Source organism: Diaphorina citri, unplaced genomic scaffold, assembly GCF_000475195.1.
Source record: "Diaphorina citri unplaced genomic scaffold, Diaci psyllid genome assembly version 1.1 scaffold2660, whole genome shotgun sequence".
Taxonomy (NCBI): domain Eukaryota; kingdom Metazoa; phylum Arthropoda; class Insecta; order Hemiptera; family Psyllidae; genus Diaphorina; species Diaphorina citri.
In genome coordinates, this window is record NW_007380077.1 from 25,571 (window position 1) to 44,865 (window position 19,295).

Here is a 19,295-nt window from a genome sequence, read left to right on the forward strand (position 1 = left end):
AAAAGGGGAACTTACATGTCCATAGTGGGCCCACATATTCCATAGGTAAGTGTGTACCAGGTAGGTAGGTACCTACTAAAATGCTATCTATGTGGAAACAAATCTTTTGGATAAGAGTGGTAAACAATGGTCAACAAATTTCTGATTTCTAAATGACAGAAATCAGATCCATTACATTCTAATCTTTCCTGTTACAGGTGGAAATGGTAACATGGCTGAGGATAAAAAATCCCTGTATCCACCTAAAATCATTGTAATATTCAACAACTACTTAATGTAAAATTTACCTATATCTGTGATGTCATTAGTAAAGTATATGAGAAATTAAAAAAAAAAAATAGTAAAGTATTGTAAAAAGAAGATTAAAATTTATTTTATATCAATTTTATTGTTATTTCTAACTCGTTAATTAGGATTTTCCTTATGAAAAAATATGAGATGTGACATTGGGGACTGGTGATGAGGAAGATACATACATAAGAATATTAATATAGGTACCTAATGGACTTGGGAGACGTGAATAATGGGCTGTACCCACAAGAGGATTGGAAAACGGATTTATTTTCACTGCTAAATAAAATATTTAAAATGGCGAACATCAAGTGCAAGAAAACTCAGTTGGATAAGCCACTAGTTTTCAACCTCCGTGAAAAGAAATGAGTTGACAACACTGCAAAATATCTTATCAAATATAATCAATCAGGTAGGTAGGTATGTAGGTAATAGGTATTTCAGATTTCAGGAAATGAAAAATAGCAGAGCTGTTTCTTGAATAAAATCATTTAAAATTGTTTATCAAAACAGTGTAGTGTGTACTGTGTAGTTCAAAGTCTAAAGAGCACACTATTTCATTTGTACAACAGTTTAGAACAAACAAAATTGTTGTTCATACACAGAACTAATCAAGGAATAGGAAGTGATCGGGACTACTAAGTCCATTGAATGTACTAATATCAGAAATAGAAACTAGTCTTGAGTAGTCATATAATAATACTCACTGCCTCAGTTCACTAGAATTTAGAATAGTACTCTGTCTGATTATATGATATTTATTTACACGGTAAGCAATATGATTGATTGTCTGAATTTTTTTAAAATAATCCAATCAGTTTGCTTAAGCCAAAAGTTAAATTAAACAGAGTTCAAACTCACTTTGTGGATCTGACCATACGATGTGCGTCAGTGTTGCGCGTCGCGTCACTTTGAATTCTTTATGTTTGTCTATTGTATGTAGGAGACTTTATAGCAGAACGGAATGCGAATCTTGGAGTACTCAAGATGCTAATGAGTAAGGTTCTAATCTGGTAAATTTCTCAGGATTTTCTACTTTGACATTTCAGGTGCATCATCCGGGGAGCAAGAAACAATTGGAGGAAGTATGGCAAGAACAAGATCATATGGGCAACACCGAATTCCTAACTTATTTTTTTCTTTGACCTTTTTTTAAGTAGGAGAATAGTCAGAATATCTCTTCTTTTTGTAAATTCCCTATTTCATTTTACAAACATATAATTCTGAAAAGTACGTTCATAAGTTTAGTATTAGTACCTAATTTGGTTCTGTATCAAATACATGGGCGATCAAAAATCTATTTTCACAATCCTAACTACTTAATAAAAAAATCCCTGTATCCACCTAAAATCATTGTAATATTCAACAACTACTTAATGTAAAGTTTACCTATACTTATCTGTGATGTCATTAGTAAAGTATATGAGAAATTGAAAAAAATAGTAAAGTATTGTAAAAAGAAGATTAAAATTTATTTTATATCAATTTTATTGTTATTTCTAACTCGTTAATTAGGATTTTTCTGTATCCACCTAAAATCATTGTAATATTCAACAACTACTTAATGTAAAGTTTACCTATATCTGTGATGTCATTAGTAAAGTATATGAGAAATTAAAAAAAAATAGTAAAGTATTGTAAAAAGAAGATATTTATTTTATATCAATTTTATTGTTATTTCTAACTCGTTAATTAGGATTTTCCTTATGAAAAAATATGAGATGTGACATTGGGGACTCACCGAATTCAATCCAAAGGCTTTCTTTGCTATGCATGGTAAGAGACAATGAACAATTCTTACTAGTAAGGTTCTGTTTCAAATTTGATCTCTGTATCTTTTGAATCTTTTCTAGAGTATTTTAGAGAAGACTAGGATCGTTTTTTGGCCAAAAGTTGACAACACTGCAAAATATCTTATCAATAATATCAATCAGGTACAGGTAGGTATTTCAGGAAATGAAAAATAGCAGAGCTGTTTCTTGAATAAAATCATTTAAAATAAAATTGTTTATCAAAATAGTGCAGTGTGTAGTTCAAAGTCTAAAGAGCACACTATTTCATTTGTACAACAGTTTAGAACAAACAAAATTGTTGTTCATACACAGAACTAATCACCTAATGGACTTGTGAGACGTGAATAATGGGCTGTACCCGCAAGAGGATTGGATAACGGATTTATTTTCACTGCTAAATAAAATATTTAAAATGGCGAACATCAAGTGCAAGAAAACTCAGTTGGATAAGCCACTAGTTTTCAACCTCCGTGAAAAGAAATAAGTTGACAACACTGCAAAATATCTTATCAATAATATCAATCAGGTACAGGTAGGTATTTCAGGAAATGAAAAATAGCAGAGCTGTTTCTTGAATAAAATCATTTAAAATAAAATTGTTTATCAAAATAGTGCAGTGTGTAGTTCAAAGTCTAAAGAGCACACTATTTCATTTGTACAACAGTTTAGAACAAACAAAATTGTTGTTCATACACAGAACTAATCAAGGAATAGGAAGTGATCGGGACTACTAAGTCCATTGAATGTACTAATATCAGAATAGAGGGACTGTCTAATTTACCGACCTGAGGAAATCACTCCTCCTGGGCTTACGGTGAAGAAATTTTTACCGGCCAAAACGGTTTTGGATCGGCGAAGGAAGAAAGGTTATGTATGAACCATGAGCACTGTTGTTACAAGTGTCGGAATTTTTGACCATTAGGCTATTTCCCCCCTTGCATCCCAGTATTTCTCTATAATGTCATTTCTGGCTTTCAAAGTGGGACAGAGAGGACAGTTACAATGAGCACTGTACGGGTGGCTTTTTACCTTACATATTTAGAAATCAATACCTAAATAAGTAATTCAACACTACTCCTTCATCTTATAAACGTATTTGTGTGTCAGATCTAGATGGGAATCACGTGTGGGATGAGGAGGAGGTGAAGATGTTATTCCTGAAGGAGCTGGACAAGATGTACAAGGAGGGAATGCCACAGAATGATCTGATGGAGAGAGCCGAGGAGATGGAGCGGATGAGAGAGCATGTGTTCAAGGAGGCAGATGTCAACAGAGATCGTCTGATCAGGTGAGAATCGAGGAGATATAGGGAGGCTTCTATGGTTAAGATTACTTTAAGTATGTACAATTGTACATATGTAAACAGAGTAAGTCAGCTCCCATGGCGTAGTGGTTACTGCGCTCGCCTTGCACGCGGGAGACCCGGGTTCGATTCCCGGCGGGGTCAAGAAATTTGTATCATGCAAATGATTGATTCCGTGACGGGCTGTTGCGGGGCCCACTTAGCCTCGTGAGGAAAATGAGTAGCTATGACATATAAATGCGCATAGCGACCGGTGCCAGCATGGTAGGTAAACATTGGATTTTATAATTATTGAGATATTGGGAGAATCCTACAATGCTGCAGAGAGCACCAAAGTTGTGACATACTAACACAAAGAAACTGCATTTACATATGTAAACAGAGTAAAAACTATCAAGTTGTCCGTGCTTCGCCACGAAAAATTGATCATACCTCGAAATCGGTACACCTAGAACATATTAGGAATAGTCTTCCCAAATTTCAGTTTCCTAGGTCTTGGGGTTCTATAGATAGTGTGATTAGTGTGTGAATGAGTGAATGGTTCTCGCTTTTGTTGTGTTATAGTGAAGATTATTTAGATATAAAACACGGAGTCAAACAGCTCGCATGTAGGTAATGTATCCAGAACACACTGGCGTAATTTCCACGTTGTATCACTTCTTTATTTGAGAGTTCTTACAAGAAAGTTTAAATTCTCATCTTGATTTGTGATTTTTCCCCAGCTGGGAGGAATTCCTGGAGATGACCCGTCGCCAGGAGTTTAACCAGGACCCAGGATGGAAACCCATTGATCAGGAGCAGGTATATTCGCAGGCTGAGGTCGAGGCTTATGAGAGACAACGACAGGCGGAAGTAGATAGGTTGGTGCGCGAAGGGAAAATCCCCTCCATACCTCCTCAGTATGCCCACTATGGACATGTAAGTTCCCCTTTTCTTAATTTGCCAAACTAAGGATATGATTTCCAGGGGACTCTAGTTTACCTCCAAAACTTAATGCAGTAACTCATCGGAAATATTAGAATACATTTCAAAATATGTAAATGAACTGTTGAACCACTAAAGTCACCGAAACATTCCAATGGTGAGAAAATCTAATCGAATCACAAATTTACAGAGACGTCCATCCAGGTGGTAAAATTTAATCTGGAAGAATTTTTGTCCGGAAATTGAGATTTTCCATTTTTCAGTAGAGTAACCCACCCCCCCGAGCGAAACACAATTATGTGGAATCGTGAGCGACCTCCACCTCCAGTTGTCCCGGACCTTCATCATCCGTGCGCCACCTGGGTGTGTGTCCCTATCTTCCTAATGCTCGCTCATGCCAACCACTAAAACTCCCCTGCGTTGACTAGCAATTGATATCGCTCCTCCTGCCTGTGATCCCGTCATTGTGCAGCCACCCGTAAGAAAAATAAAACATAAACTAAAACTAAAGACATAAAATTTAAGATAATTCTGCTCACCCATATCCACCTTTCGCCTGTAAGAAAATAACTAAGGTAATTAGAAACATGAAGAGTAACCTAACCCAACCTAACCTAAACTAACCTAACCTAACCTGACCTAACCTAACCTAACCTAACCTAACCTAACCTAATCTGACCTAACCTAACCTGACCTAACCTAACCTAACCTAACCTAACCTAACCTAACCTGACCTAACCAAACCTAATCTAACCTAACCTAACCTAACTTAACCAAGAGCTATCCAAAACCGGCTGGACCGGTAAAAATTTCTTCACCGTAAGCCAAGGAGAGTGATTTCCATTTACAAAAGAGTTTTCCGGAGAACGGTTTGGGATAAAGACAAACGGTTTTCACAGGTTTGTTCTGCTCACTGAGAGCTATTTAAAACCGGGCTGGCCGTTAAAAATTTTGCATTGGTTTGTCTGGAAAATTGATATTTTCCATTTTTCCAAAGGGTTTTCCGGAGTTTTCCGGAAAACGGTTTGAGATAAGGACAAACGGTTTTCACAGGTTTGTTCTGCTCATTGAGAGCTATTTAAAACCGGGCCGGCCGGTAAAAATTTGTCAACGGTTTGTCTGAAAATTGAGATTTTCCATTTTTCCAAAGGGTTTTCCGGAGTTTTCGGGAAAACGGTTTGGGATAAAGACAAACGGTTTTCACAGGTTTGTTCTTCTCATCAAGAGCTATTTAAAACCGGGCTGGCCTTAAAAATTTGTCAACGGTTTGGCTGGAAAATTGAGATTTTCCATTATTCAAAAGAATTTTCCGGGGTTTTCCGGAGAACGGTTTGGGATAAAGACAAACGGTTTTCACAGGTTTGTTCTGCTCATTGAGAGCTATTTAAAACCGGGCTGGCCGTTAAAAATTTGTCAACTGCTTGTCTGAAAATTGAGATTTTCCATTTTTCCAAAGGGTTTTCCGGAGTTTTCCGGAAAACGGTTTGGGATAAAGAAAAACGGTTTTCACAGATTTGTTCTGCTCATTGAGAGCTATTTAAAACCGGGCTGGCCTTAAAAATTTGTCAACGGTTTGGCTGAAAATTGAGATTTTCCATTTTTCCAAAGGGTTTTCCGGAGTTTTCCGGAAAACGGTTTGGGATAAAGACAAACGGTTTTCACAGGTTTGTTCTGCTCATTAAGAGCTATTTAAAACCGGGCTGGCCGGTAAAAATTTGTCAACGGTTTGTATGGAAAATTGAGATTTTCCATTATTCAAAAGAGTTTTCCGGAGAACGGTTTGGGATAAAGACAAACGGTTTTCACAGGTTTGTTCTGCTCATTAAGAGCTATTTAAAACCGGGCTGGCCGGTAAAAATTTGTCAAAGGTTTGGCTGGAAAATTGAGATTTTCCATTATTCAAAAGAGTTTTCCGGAGAACGGTTTGGGATAAAGACAAACGGTTTTCACAGGTTTGTTCTGCTCATTAAGAGCTATTTAAAACCGGGCTGGAAGTGAGATTAAACTCTTTTAGCAATATTTATTTACACGGTAAGCAATATGATTGATTGACTGAAATTTTTTGAAATATCCAATCAGTTTGTTTAAGCCAAAATTAAACAGAGTTCAAACTCACTTTGTGGATCTAGCTATACGATGTGCGTCAGTGGTGCGCGCCGCGTCACTTCGAATTCTTCATGTTTGTCTATTGTATGTAGGAGACTTTATAGCAGAACGGAATGCGAATCTTGGAGTACTCAAGATCCTAATGAGTAAGGTTCTAATCTGGTAATTTTCTCAGGATTTTCTACTCTGACATTTCAGGTGCATCATCCGGGGAGCAAGAAACAATTGGAGGAAGTATGGCAAGAACAAGATCATATGGGCAATACCGAATTCAATCCAAAGGCTTTCTTTGCTATGCATGGTAAGAGACAATGAATAATTCTTACAAGTAAGGTTCTGTTTCAAATTTGATCTCTGTATCTTTTGAATCTTTTCTAGAGTATTTTAGAGAAGACTAGGATCGTTTTTTGGCCAAAACAGCCTTTGGACATCAGAAGTAAAGTCTTTTAAACTCAATTAGATGGCGAAGGAAGAAAGTTATGTATGAACCATGAGCACTGTAGTTACAAGTGTCGAAATTTTTGACCATTAGGCTATTTTCCCCCTTGCATCCCAGTATTTCTCTATAATGTCATTTCTGGCTTCCAAAGTGGGACAGAGAGGACAGTTACAATGAGCACTGTACGGGTGGCTTTTTACCTTACATATTTAGAAATCAATACCTAAATAAGTAATTCAACACTACTCCTTCATCTTATAAACGTATTTGTGTGTCAGATCTAGATGGGAATCACGTGTGGGATGAGGAGGAGGTGAAGATGTTATTCCTGAAGGAGCTGGACAAGATGTACAAGGAGGGAATGCCACAGAATGATCTGATGGAGAGAGCCGAGGAAAGACAAACGGTTTTCACAGGTTTGTTCTGCTCATTGAGAGCTATTTAAAACCGGGCTGGCCGGTAAAAATTTGTCAACGGTTTGTCCTGAAAATTGAGATTTTCCATTCACAAAAGAGTTTTCTGGAGTTTTCCGGAAAACGGTTTGGGATAAAGACAAACGGTTTTCACAGGATTGTTGTGCTTTCCAAGAGCTATCCAAAACCGTTTTGGCCGGTAAAAATTTCTTCACCGTAAGCCCAGGAGGAGTGATTTCCTCAGGTCGGTAAATTAGACAGTCCCGAAATAGAAACTAGTCTTGAGTAGTCATATAATGTTCTCAGAAATACTACCTAACCTTTTGAAACAAAGGGTAACATGGAATTATAACAAACATTGAACCACTTTTGCACATAACTGTAGTCATATAATATAATAATACTCACTGCCTCAGTTCACTAGAATTTAGAATAGTACTCTGTCTGATTATAAGTGTTTTCTCTGTGTTTTAAACAACAACTTGTTCCAGATTAATGCTATTTGAATTTTTTATACCACAAGTGTTTTTTATTGTTTCATAGAAAGTTTGGTTGAATATTTAATTTGAAAGAAAATAATAATGGCAGCCCCAATGAAACAGGTAAGAAACTCTTCAAATGTATTTATTTAGACAACTAAAATAGTCTAGCTTAAAAAATTGGTCTAGGTGTTTGCTTGAATTGGAAAAAAAATCTCATTACTTTAGTAATGGAAAGTAAAAAGTTAATTTTAAATTCAATTTTTCTAATCTAACTGGATTTCCTATTACATATTTCTAATTTTATAATCTCCTTACTTTCAGATTGTACAAAGCACCATAAAGAAAAGCATTCAACCTCTTCTTGTACGAGGATATGCACATGCCTCTGGCTCTGGAGGAATCTCTTTTGGTAAGCAAAATATCAGATAGGTACTTAATGGAGCATAATATCAGCTAACATGCCTCTGGCTCTGGAGGAATCTCTTTTGGTAAGCAAAATATCAGATAGGTACTTAATGGAGCATAATATCAGCTAACGGTAAATAGGGGTGAGCATAATATCAATATCAGATAATGGATATGCACATGCCTCTGGCTCTGGAGGAATCTCTTTTGGTAAGCAAAATATCAGATAGGTACTTAATGGAGCATAATATCAGCTAATGGTAAATAGGGGTGAGCATAATATCAGATAATGGTAAATAGTGGTGAGCAATTGAGCATAATATCAGATAATGGTAAATAGTATTGAGCATAATATAACATAATGGTAAACAGTATTGAGCATAATATCAGATAATGGTAAATAGTGGTGAGCATAATATCAGATAATGGTAAATAGTATTGAGCATAATATTATATAATAGTAAATAGTAGGTATTGAGCATAATATCAGATAATGTTAAATAGTATTGAGCTTAGGATCAGATAATGGTATTAATGATAAGCTCAATAAGAGAGAAGGGAGTGACAAAGTTCAAGTAAAAATTTGGAAGTAGGTACCTACTACCTACCTAGCAAATTCATCATTTATTTTTCACATGAAAGAGGAAGTGAATAATAAGATTTATAAATTTATATACTGCAGTCAACAACACACAACATAATCATTAAGTATATTACATACCTAGGTGACCACACATGTCTGATGACCTTGGAGATTTTGATTGTGTGCAACATGAAATTCCAACAAATGAATGAGTCCATGGAAAGTTCCATATTCCATGTAATAATGAATTCCATAGATAGAACCCAACTATGAATCTAGACATGTAAAGATTGAGAACCTACTATGTGGAAGAGCAGATTTTCATCCACACAGCTACTAACTACTACCTATTAATTACTTAACTATGTCAAAGCACATAACATGTCACAACCTATGTCTCAGTAGCCCAGAGCATAGTTCAACAATGTTTATAGCTATAGGTGCAAATATTCTCTCTGTTCTATTTCAGCCTCAGCAGCAATATCATCCTGGTCAAGGTCAACCCGTGCCTCATCCCAACATGCCCCAACACGTCCCTGCCCGACAATACCATCCAGGAGTCTCTGGCATGCAGTACGTCCCCGGCGATATGCCCCCAGTACAAGTCTCCCCACAACACTTCCAGCAAATGCACGAGAACAACAACATCCCTCAGAACAACTTCCACGCTGAGCTGAAGCAGCCAAACCATCAGAGTGCCCCACCTGCCAATCAATACGGACAACAGGTACAGTATGCCCAGGGTAATCAAGCAGCCACCGGTCAGAATGTAAATGCTCAGGTCAATCAGGGTCAAGGTAACCAAGTGGTTAATCAGACTTCCATGCTGAGCTGAAGCAGCCAAACCATCAGAGTGCCCCACCTGCCAATCAATACGGACAACAGGTACAGTATGCCCAGGGTAACCAAGCAGCCACCGGTCAGAATGTAAATGCTCAGGTCAATCAGGGTCAAGGTAACCAAGTGGTTAATCAAAATCAGGGACAGTATCAAAACCAGGCTGTCAACAGTCAAAACCAGGGACAGTATCAAAACCAAAATCAGGGCCAATATCAAAACCAAAATCAGGCTGTTAACAGTCAAAACCAGGGTCAATATCAAAACCAACAAAATCAGGCCCAGACCAACAGTAATAATCAGGGATCAAACAATCAGAACCAACCGATCAATTTAAATCAGGGACAGTATCAGAATCAAGCTAGCAATCAAAATTTCCAAAATCAGGGAATCAATAACCAGAACCAGTTGAACAACAATGTGGTTCAAGGACAAGTGAATAATAACATAGGTCAAGGTCAGGTATACCAGCAAGGAATTAATGTAAACCAACGCCAAGGTCAGGCAATTAAGGACCCAAATGCTATTCCCTCAATACAGAATAACAATCTAGGACAGGGCCAGGCCTTTGTAAAGGAAATTCCCATGCACAAGAATCAAGACCATTTATCCAACAACATGGTGTGAATGTTTCACCAACTCTGTCAAAAGTTCTTCTCTAATCAAACTGTACCTTGATAGTTGAGTACCTAGCTTTAAGCATTTCAGGACTACAACGTTTAACTGTTAGTGAGAATACGAATAGGAGTGGTAGAGAAAATAGGATCCATTTCTCCAAGCTTAAAAGACTTTCATACCAGCCTGTTGTAACATTTAATCAGAGGGAATAATTCAGGTGGAAGATGAGAGACACAGAGACTTTCATTCACCAGCCTGTTGTAACATTTAATCAGAGGGAATAATTCAGGTGGAAGATGAGAGACACAAAAACCAATCGAGAGAACAGAGCATGTTATTCTTCTTTTTACGTCTGTACAAGTTGCCATATATTTTTCCCTTAATTATCATTATTTAAGCACAAACAATTTTATTACTACTTAATCTAATCTGTCTATTACTACCTAATCTTATACTTACGTCTGTACAAGTTGCCATATATTTTTCCCTTAATTATCATTATTTAAGCACAAACAATTTTATTACTACTTAATCTAATCTGTCCATTACTACCTAATCTTATGATGTAAAATTGTTTTGAACTTTCAGAGACGTCGTCATTGAGTGAGATTGTCAAAATTATACAAAATTCTTGGTAATATAATAACTTTTCTCTTTTCTTATGTTTTATTTTTAGTCGTGTCTTTTGCCTGCTATATTGTTTGTTGTATTTGTGTTTTGTTTGGCTGGAAGAAGGCAGCCGTATGTTCATTTGTTAAAGAAAACCTCCGCGACCTAGTGGGTAGTATCTACCCATAAAAATTCTGAAGTAAAGGGACACTTGCACAAGTACTTTTCATATACCTATATATTTATTAAATTAAGAGCATGTTGTACAACTTAAGCAAAAAATTATTAAAAATCTAGTGTTCTGATTTTTGGGTAAAGAAATGTATACGTGAAGATATATTCAATTTTTGTTTCCGTTTGCATTATTTTGACCTTTGTTCTTGTTTAATTTAATGTATCATTATTAATTTATTATGCATGTCACATGTGTTGTCCATCAAAACCTTTTTGTGCAAAATTAATTTTATGTCGGGTCTCAGTTCAATATGTAGAAAATATATTGTAAGTCCCTAGTATCAAATAATATAGGTACTTGGAGCACTGTTAACTAGATGATTTGAAATTCGGTATATGTAGGTTTCAGTTCAATATGTAGAAAATATATTGTAAGTCCCTAGTATCAAATAATATAGGTACTTAGAGCACTGTTAACTAGATGATTTGAAATTCGTTATACTCAGTTCAATATGTAGAAAATATATTGTAAGTCCCTAGTATCAAATAATATAGGTACTTAGAGCACTGTTAACTAGATGATTTGAAATCCGGTATATGTAGGTACATTCATTTGTACTCAATTAAGTACAAATCCATTAGATACTTCTTTTACAACATCATCATAATTATGTGAGGTTCTTTTCAATCTAAATGTTTATGGTAAAGTTGTTAAAGTACTAGTCATTCCCAATTTGCCTGGTAAGTAGGAGATTACTAATTCGGGTCCCCACCAAGAATTTATCCTTACTGATCGAAATAAGTACCTCTCCCTAAGAATTTAGTCGTAGTAAATGCCTTTTAAATAATCTTCTATCTTATTGTCTGTACTTTGGTTGTTTCTTTTCTTTCTGCAGCCTCGAAAATCCAGTGGCAGAGGGCAGTCATCTAACATCGTCTATTTGAGATAGAGACTGAAATCTGAAGCCTTGAGAAACTTTTTCTTTCTGCAGCCTCGAAAATCCAGTGGCAGAGGGCAGTCATCTAACATCGTCTATTTAAGATAGAGACTGAAATCTGAAGCCTTGAGAAACCACAGTAACTTTTTTTATTGCATTTATCTATTCTCCAATTTTGATGATCTTGCATTTTTTTAACCTCATACATTAGATTTACTATCATTTTCGACGTTTTTAACTTATTTTTTTCTTTGACCTTTTTTTAAGTACTGATCCATAACGGTAAAAGATTGCTCACCGAGCCAGTTCTTGACAACTTTAGCCGTGTGTTTGGGATCATTGTCATGCTGGAACACAATTTCTTCATCCGGGTAGGGCATAAAATCAACCGTTTCAGCAACATGGGTCTTCAATATCTTCAAATACATTTCCTTGTTCATATTGCCATCAATTTTGCATATGGGGCCCACCCCATGGGCACTAAAACAACCCCAAACTTTAATATGTCCTCCTCCATGCTTCACAGTCTGATTAACATCCCTTGGCTGGAGGGACTCTCCGTCTCTTTTCCAAGTCCAGTGACGTCCGTCTGACTGATATCTGTTGATTTTCGACTCATCTGACCAAATGACTTTACTCCACTTCTCTTCTGACCAATTTTCATACTGTTTTACGAACTCTTTTCTTTTTTTGATATTCTTATCACTCAGAAGCACAAAACATGGGACAACGGGCTTCAGACACTCGAGGAATCACATTCGAAGACGTCAGAGTTCCCAAGGAGAATGTTCTACTGGGAGAAGGAGCCGGGTTCAAGATTGCCATGGACACGTTTGATAAGACCAGGCCACCTGTAAGTACCATAGAATAGAATACCTTGTTTATCCGCTGTGCTGCTGCTCCTAGCCAGGTTTAAAATGAGATGTTGACAGGGAGTTCTTATCATAGTTGAGTCAAAAAGTTATCATACATAGTATCAAAAACCTATTAACACAGTTATGTATGTGGGCATAATTCTTGCGATGTAAATGATCTGATTCCTGTTAAGGTTTCGAGTCCCATTAAGATTGCCCATTATGATAAATAATGGGATCTTCTTACATCTCAGTTCCCTTCAGAGTTTCAAAGTCTTATTTTTCCTTCAGTTTTCCATATGTTAAGTGTCTTATTATTATTATTTTTATTATTATTACAGGTAGCAGCTGGTGCTGTAGGTTTGGCACAAAGGTGTCTGGATGAGGCCACCAAGTACGCCTTGGAGAGAAAAGCATTCGGTGTACCCATCGCCGCTCACCAGGTAAATAATTAGCACCGTGATTTAACCTCCTAGATGTCTATTTACTCTGTCATACTTTTTAAACAACTCATAGACTCATGGATATTGAAAGTCCCAAGTTCCAGTCGAAAAAAATTGTTCCCATACCTAAATACATATGTATAGTATAATAATAATAATAATATGCGGTTCAGTTATTATATTTACCACATGATTCTTGAAAGGGGTGATGTAGTTTACAAAATACAAGAGAATTAAAAATACGGATATCGAAATTCATATTTCTTAATTTTGGAAAGTCTGGTTTGTCTTTATCCCAAACCGTTTTCCGGAAAACTCCGGAAAACCCTTTGGAAAAATGGAAAATCTCAATTTTCCAGCGAAACCGTTGACACGCTGCGTACCCAGTCATTGGTGTAATGAAGGTTAGGTTGACCTCTCGCAAATTATTACCTGAGACCCGATTCACCTGGTTCACAATGAAACCAGGGTCTGATTTAGAATAGGTGACTAGAGGGTGAATAATTGAATATGAATACGTATTATATGTATGGGAACGTCCATACTTGCTTACTGATTTTTCCCCAAATTTAAAGAATATCTAATCATTGAAGCCATGGTGATCAGCGATCAGAAATGGGATGTTTCGCCCGACCATTTTGATTGATAAAATGTTCTCGAGTTTGAAAGAGGACGATTAGTGGTCTGGGTGTAAGTTCTTTTTTTTCGAGCTAAATTCCCTTCAGGGATGAGGTATTCACAACTGGGTCGGGGTTGTGATTTTTTTCCTTTTTTGGGTCTTTTGGTCACAAGGAAACTATTCATGGGCGTAGGAGGTTCTCTTTTCTGAGGACTTTAAATTTCGGCCAAAGTAGATCAAACTTAACACAAAGATAAAAACTATTTGTTGTAAAACTTAAGCTTAGGAGAAAATTTGGTGCATGAAAATTTGGTTCCTTATACAATATACATGTGAATAGGTTTTTACATAACATTCATTATTTGATTAGAAATACGGAACCTATATTGACTAAGGTCACATATCTGATGACCTTGGAGATTTTGATTGTGTGCAACATGAAATTCCAACAAATGAATGAGTCCATGGAAAGTTCCATATTCCATATACCTACTAAAAAATAATTTCATAGAAAGAACCCAATTATGAATCTAGGCATGAAAAGATTGTGAAACTACTATGTGGTAGTGTAGATTTTCATCCACACAGCTACTAACTACTACCTATTATTTATTAATTACCTAACTATGTCATAGCACATAACATGTCACAACTACCTATATCTCAGTAGGCCAGAGCATAGTTCAACAATGTTTGATGATACCAAGCTATAGCAACACCTAGTATGCATCTGTTTTAACATAATTAATTCGGACCCAAGTCTCGTCTACTTGTTACATAACAACAATAATAATTATGTAATTGATGTAGTCAACATGTACACATGATTGGTGCCTGTCATTTTCTCAAGGTGAAATTACAAATTGTCTCACTTGATTTGCAAATCTTGTTGACAGATTCGAGATTTTCCAAGAGACACGTGTCCCCAATGACAAGCAAACTTCGCAATCATAAATGTAGGGGTAAATCTTGTTGACAGATTCGAGATTTTCCAAGAGACACGTGTCCCCAATGACAAGCAAACTTCGCAATCATAAATGTAGGGGTTTTTTCATAATTATTATGAAAAATGTAGGAAATTTTTTACTAAATTATCATCAATATCCATCAACAATTTAAATGGAGATTACCTGCCTGATATGAAATCTTTTTCATCCACACAGCTACTAACTACTACCTATTATTTATTAATTACCTAACTATGTCATAGCACATAACATGTCACAACTACCTATAATCTATATCTCAGTAGCCCAGAGCATAGTTCAACAATGTTTGCTCTACACATGCTATAATATTGCTTTGTGTACTTAAATCTTATATTCTTATCTATGGATTAGGTGTTTTACTCAGGTACTTACTGTGTTATGGATTTCCTACCTATTTATCTCTGCCAGGTGTTTTCTCATCTCCCTTCCTATGCAATTCCTTATTGGCTTGGGTTGTATGATTGTTTTAGAGCTCAATAAAACTTGGGAGGAAATCATAGTTTTCTTTCTCTCCCTCAATCCATCCATCCCTTCTTCCTCTCCAAAATAAATCTCTCCCTCCCTCTCTCTCTCTCTTCCTCTGCTTTGTGTACTTAAATCTTATCTATGGATTAGGTGTTTTACTCAGGTACTTACTGTGTTATGGATTTCCTACCTATTTATCTCTGCTAGGTGTTTTCTCATCTCCCTTTCTATGCAATTCCTTATTGGCTTGGGTTTTATGATTGTTTTAAGTAGAGCCCAATAAAACTTGAGAGGAAATAATAGTTTTCTTTCTCTCCCTCAATCCATTCATTCCTTCTTCCTCTCCAAAATAAATCTCTCCCTCCCTCTCTCTCTTCCTCCCTTCTTCATTTCATCACTTCTTCTGAAGAATATGTAGGTATCGAGTATTCAGGATTAGTAGCAATATCTCATCCCTGACTTGTATTATTTTCATTTCAGAGCTCAATGAAACTCAACAGGAATTCCAGGCTCTAGCTCGCAAGTTTTGCCGTGAGGAAATCATCCCGGTGGCTGCTGAACATGATAGAACAGGCGAATATCCCTGGGGCATTGTCAAGAAAGCACATGAATTGGGACTCATCAATGGACACATCCCTGCCAGCGTTGGTAAGATCCAAGATGAAATACTAAACAAGGAATAGACTGACAAACCCTTACCACATGATTCTTGAAAGGGGTGATGTAGTTTACAAAATACAAGAGAATTAAAAATACGGATATCAAAATTCATATTTCTTAATGTAGGAAATTTTTTACTAAATTATCATCAATATCCATCAACAATTTAAATGGAGATTACCTGCCTGATATGAAATCTAAAAAAAAAAGTCAGCCTAATTATGTTGAAGGGTAAGAGCTAGGTTGCGGGTTCGACTCCTGCCGGGGCGGATTTCATCCTAAATGGAGTTCGTTTTTGAATGAAACGCTTGACTTTCTATTCTGTCTTCCTTAGTAATCACAGGCCACTCTATGAAACCTCTTGAAAAAATATCTCTCTTGCCTCATTGTAATACATACATATCCTAAGTCGTTCTGTTTGGTGGAACAGATTTGCCTCATTGTAATGTCCAATATGGTATTCTTCCAGGAACAAAACATGGGACAACGGGCTTCAGACACTCGAGGAATCACATTCGAAGACGTCAGAGTTCCCAAGGAGAATGTTCTACTGGGAGAAGGAGCCGGGTTCAAGATTGCCATGGACACGTTTGATAAGACCAGGCCACCTGTAAGTACCATAGAATAGAATACCTTGTTTATCCGCTGTGCTGCTGCTCCTAGCCAGGTTTAAAATGAGATGTTGACAGGGAGTTCTTATCATAGTTGAGTCAAAAAGTTATCATACATAGTATCAAAAACCTATTAACACAGTTCTGTATATGGGCATAATTCTTGTGGTAAATGATCTGATTCTTGTTAAGGTTTCGAGTCCCATTAAGATTGCCCATTATGATAAATAATAGGATCTTCTTACATCTCAGTTCCCTTCAGAGTTTCAAAGTCTTATTTTTCCTTCAGTTTTCCATATGTTAAGTGTCTTATTATTATTACAGGTAGCAGCTGGTGCTGTAGGTTTGGCACAAAGGTGTCTGGATGAGGCCACCAAGTACGCCTTGGAGAGAAAAGCATTCGGTGTACCCATCGCCGCTCACCAGGTAAAATATTAGCACCATGATTTAACCTCCTAGATGTCTATTTACTCTGTCATACTTTTTAAACAACTCATAGACTCATGGATATTGAAAGACCCAAGTTCCAGTCGAAATACCACATGATTCTTGAAAGGGGTGATGTAGTTTACAAAATACAAGAGAATTAAAAATACGGATATCGAAATTCATATTTCTTAATTTAGGAAAGTCTGAAGAAAGAAACATGCTGCAAACACTTCTAATGTTTAAGACCACCCCTTTCAGGAATGAGTCCTTCGTAGTATTCTAAGCAAAGATCCAAAGAATGTGCTAGTTCAGATTTCAGAGTACAAAATTATTTTCACTAATATGCTAAGTGCAAAAGTAGTGAAATATGTATAAAAATAATTACATAATTACCTTGGAATATGAAAATCTCAGGTGGGCTGGAGTATTATGGCGTGTTTGATAATTATGGCGTGTTTGATGTTTAAGACCACCCCTTTCAGGAATGAGTCCTTCGTAGTATTCTAAGCAAAGATCCAAAGAATGTGCTAGTTCAGATTTCAGAGTACGAAATTATTTTCACTAATATGCTAAGTGCAAAAGTAGTTTGTGGATTATTTTGTTAATTCTTTTTAAGCTTTAATAACAATGAACACATCCAAAGAATGTGCTAGTTCAGATTTCAGAGTACGAAATTATTTTCACTAATATGCTAAGTGCAAAAGTAGTTTGTGGATTATTTTGATAATTCTTTTTAAGCTTTAATAACAATGAACATAGCTTTGAAACTCTAGTTATGATGAAATATAAAAATAATTACATAATTACCTTGGAATATGAAAATCTCAGGTGGGCTGGAGTATTATGGCGTGTTTGAGGACTGCTTGATAGCTGAGGAATTAGCCTATGGGTGCACTGGTATTAAAGCTGCTCTTACTGGATTAGGAGTAAGTGACTGAAACAGAAAGACATTGGGTGGTGTTAATTTTGATGGGGACGTCATGAAACCTGTTCCTGGGTTTTTGGACTTTGCAAATTTTTTGATGTCAAAATGATGTCAACTATCGAGTAGAATTAAAAATTGGTAATCATCAAATTGTTTTCCTATGGAATAAACTTCGAACTTTGCATTTCACACTTCGCAAAAGTTATGACGTAGTACTACAGAAGATAAACCTTTAAAATCAGCGAAATACTCGTTTAGTTGTTTTCCTATGGAATAAACTTCGAACTTTGCATTTCACACTTCGCAAAAGTTATGACGTAGTACTACAGAAGATAAACCTTTAAAAACATCGCATAGCCATTATAATAGTCGCGGTGACGTCACAATATCAGCGAAATACTCGTTTAAACATAGTGCAAAGTCGTTTTTAGAAACGCAGACATGAAAGCAACTTTGTACTTTGCACGTAAATATTCATTTTAAAAAGTTCATATCAAAATGACGTCCCGACTTGGACTACAATTCGTTCCTATTATAACGTCATATTTTTGTCAAGTTCAAAGTTCCAGGTCCTTCATTGAAATACATTTTGGTATTTTTCGTTCAAGTACTACAGAAGATAAACCTTTAAAAACATCGCATAGCCATTATAATAGTCGCGGTGACGTCACAATATCAGCGAAATACTCGTTTAGAAATAGTGCAAAGTCGTTTTTACAAACGCAGACATGAAAGCAACTTTGTACTTTGCACGTAAATATTTATTTTAAAAAGTTCATATCAAAATGACGTCCCGACTTGAACTACAATTCGTTCCTATTATAACGTCATATTTTTGTGAAGTTCAAAGTTCCTAGTGGAATAGCTTCCAGGTCCTTCATTGAAATACATTTTGGTATTTTTCGTTCTATATTAATCGTACCTATTTTCCCTTCGGAATTTCCCTTCTTCAGAAGCACGTTTCCCCTGTTTTGGCGTAGCTCACCCCTAAAGGGAATGTACCTAAAAATCCAATATGTTTCCATTTTCGAAAGGGAAATACAACTTATGCTTCTGGGTGTTCATAATTGTAATGTATTTCTTGTTTCGGTATCAGGTGGCTTGGAGCTGTCAGTATTTGACGGATGTCTGGTGGCAGAGGAGCTTGCATATGGGTGCACGGGGATTATGACTGCCTTGGAAGCAAGTGGTCTGGGTGTAAGTTCTTTTTTTTCGAGCTAAATTCCCTTCAGGAATGAGATATTCACAACTGAGTCGGGGTTGTGATTTTTTTCCTTTTTTGGGTCTTTGGTCACTAGGAAACTATTCATGGGCGTAGGAGGTTCTCTTTTCTGAGGACTTTAAATTTCAGCCAAAGTAGATCAACCTTAACACAAAAATAAAAA

The 19,295-nt window shown here is 36.4% G+C and overlaps 3 protein-coding genes and 2 long non-coding RNA genes across 5 annotated transcripts; 4 read left to right on the forward strand and 1 right to left on the reverse strand.

Annotated features, from left to right (window-relative positions):
* Positions 1 to 1,423: 1,423 nt before the first annotated feature.
* Positions 1,424 to 1,956, reverse strand: LOC113471597. Its single transcript, XR_003394231.1, has 2 exons — positions 1,824 to 1,956; positions 1,424 to 1,635 (listed from the first exon to the last, which is right to left on the reverse strand). It is a non-coding gene; the product is annotated as an uncharacterized LOC113471597 (long non-coding RNA).
* Positions 1,957 to 2,034: 78 nt separating this feature from the next.
* On the forward strand, positions 2,035 to 10,402 carry LOC103519310 (putative uncharacterized protein DDB_G0279653). The gene is made up of 5 exons (XM_026830858.1): positions 2,035 to 2,067; positions 3,192 to 3,372; positions 4,110 to 4,305; positions 9,209 to 9,536; positions 9,695 to 10,402. The coding sequence occupies exons 1-5, from the start codon at positions 2,061 to 2,063 to the stop codon at positions 10,201 to 10,203; spliced, it is 1,221 nt and encodes a 406-aa protein (XP_026686659.1). The 5' UTR covers positions 2,035 to 2,060; the 3' UTR covers positions 10,204 to 10,402.
* On the forward strand, positions 7,669 to 19,146 carry LOC113471594 (probable medium-chain specific acyl-CoA dehydrogenase, mitochondrial). Its single transcript, XM_026830859.1, has 4 exons — positions 7,669 to 7,871; positions 8,073 to 8,160; positions 15,766 to 15,933; positions 19,007 to 19,146. The coding sequence occupies exons 1-4, from the start codon at positions 7,851 to 7,853 to the stop codon at positions 19,129 to 19,131; spliced, it is 402 nt and encodes a 133-aa protein (XP_026686660.1). The 5' UTR covers positions 7,669 to 7,850; the 3' UTR covers positions 19,132 to 19,146.
* On the forward strand, positions 10,835 to 11,897 carry LOC113471596. The gene is made up of 2 exons (XR_003394230.1): positions 10,835 to 11,379; positions 11,581 to 11,897. It is a non-coding gene; the product is annotated as an uncharacterized LOC113471596 (long non-coding RNA).
* LOC103519316 (probable medium-chain specific acyl-CoA dehydrogenase, mitochondrial) lies at positions 16,375 to 17,009 on the forward strand. The gene is made up of 2 exons (XM_017448154.2): positions 16,375 to 16,555; positions 16,881 to 17,009. The coding sequence occupies exons 1-2, from the start codon at positions 16,391 to 16,393 to the stop codon at positions 16,992 to 16,994; spliced, it is 279 nt and encodes a 92-aa protein (XP_017303643.1). The 5' UTR covers positions 16,375 to 16,390; the 3' UTR covers positions 16,995 to 17,009.
* Positions 19,147 to 19,295: the final 149 nt, after the last annotated feature.

Coding starts and splice junctions, on each gene's coding strand:
- LOC103519310 (XM_026830858.1), top strand. Junction 3,373..4,109: donor AACAGAGATCGTCTGATCAG/GTGAGAATCGAG, acceptor ATTTTTCCCCAG/CTGGGAGGAATTCCTGGAGA. Junction 9,537..9,694: donor TCAGGTCAATCAGGGTCAAG/GTAACCAAGTGG, acceptor ATCAGGGTCAAG/GTAACCAAGTGGTTAATCAA.
- LOC113471594 (XM_026830859.1), top strand. CDS start 7,851: ATGGCAGCCCCAATGAAACAG. Junction 8,161..15,765: donor CTCTGGAGGAATCTCTTTTG/GTAAGCAAAATA, acceptor TTTTCATTTCAG/AGCTCAATGAAACTCAACAG. Junction 15,934..19,006: donor ACACATCCCTGCCAGCGTTG/GTAAGATCCAAG, acceptor TTTCGGTATCAG/GTGGCTTGGAGCTGTCAGTA.
- LOC103519316 (XM_017448154.2), top strand. CDS start 16,391: ATGTCCAATATGGTATTCTTCCAGGAACAAAACATGGGACAACGGGCT. Junction 16,556..16,880: donor TTGATAAGACCAGGCCACCT/GTAAGTACCATA, acceptor TTATTATTACAG/GTAGCAGCTGGTGCTGTAGG.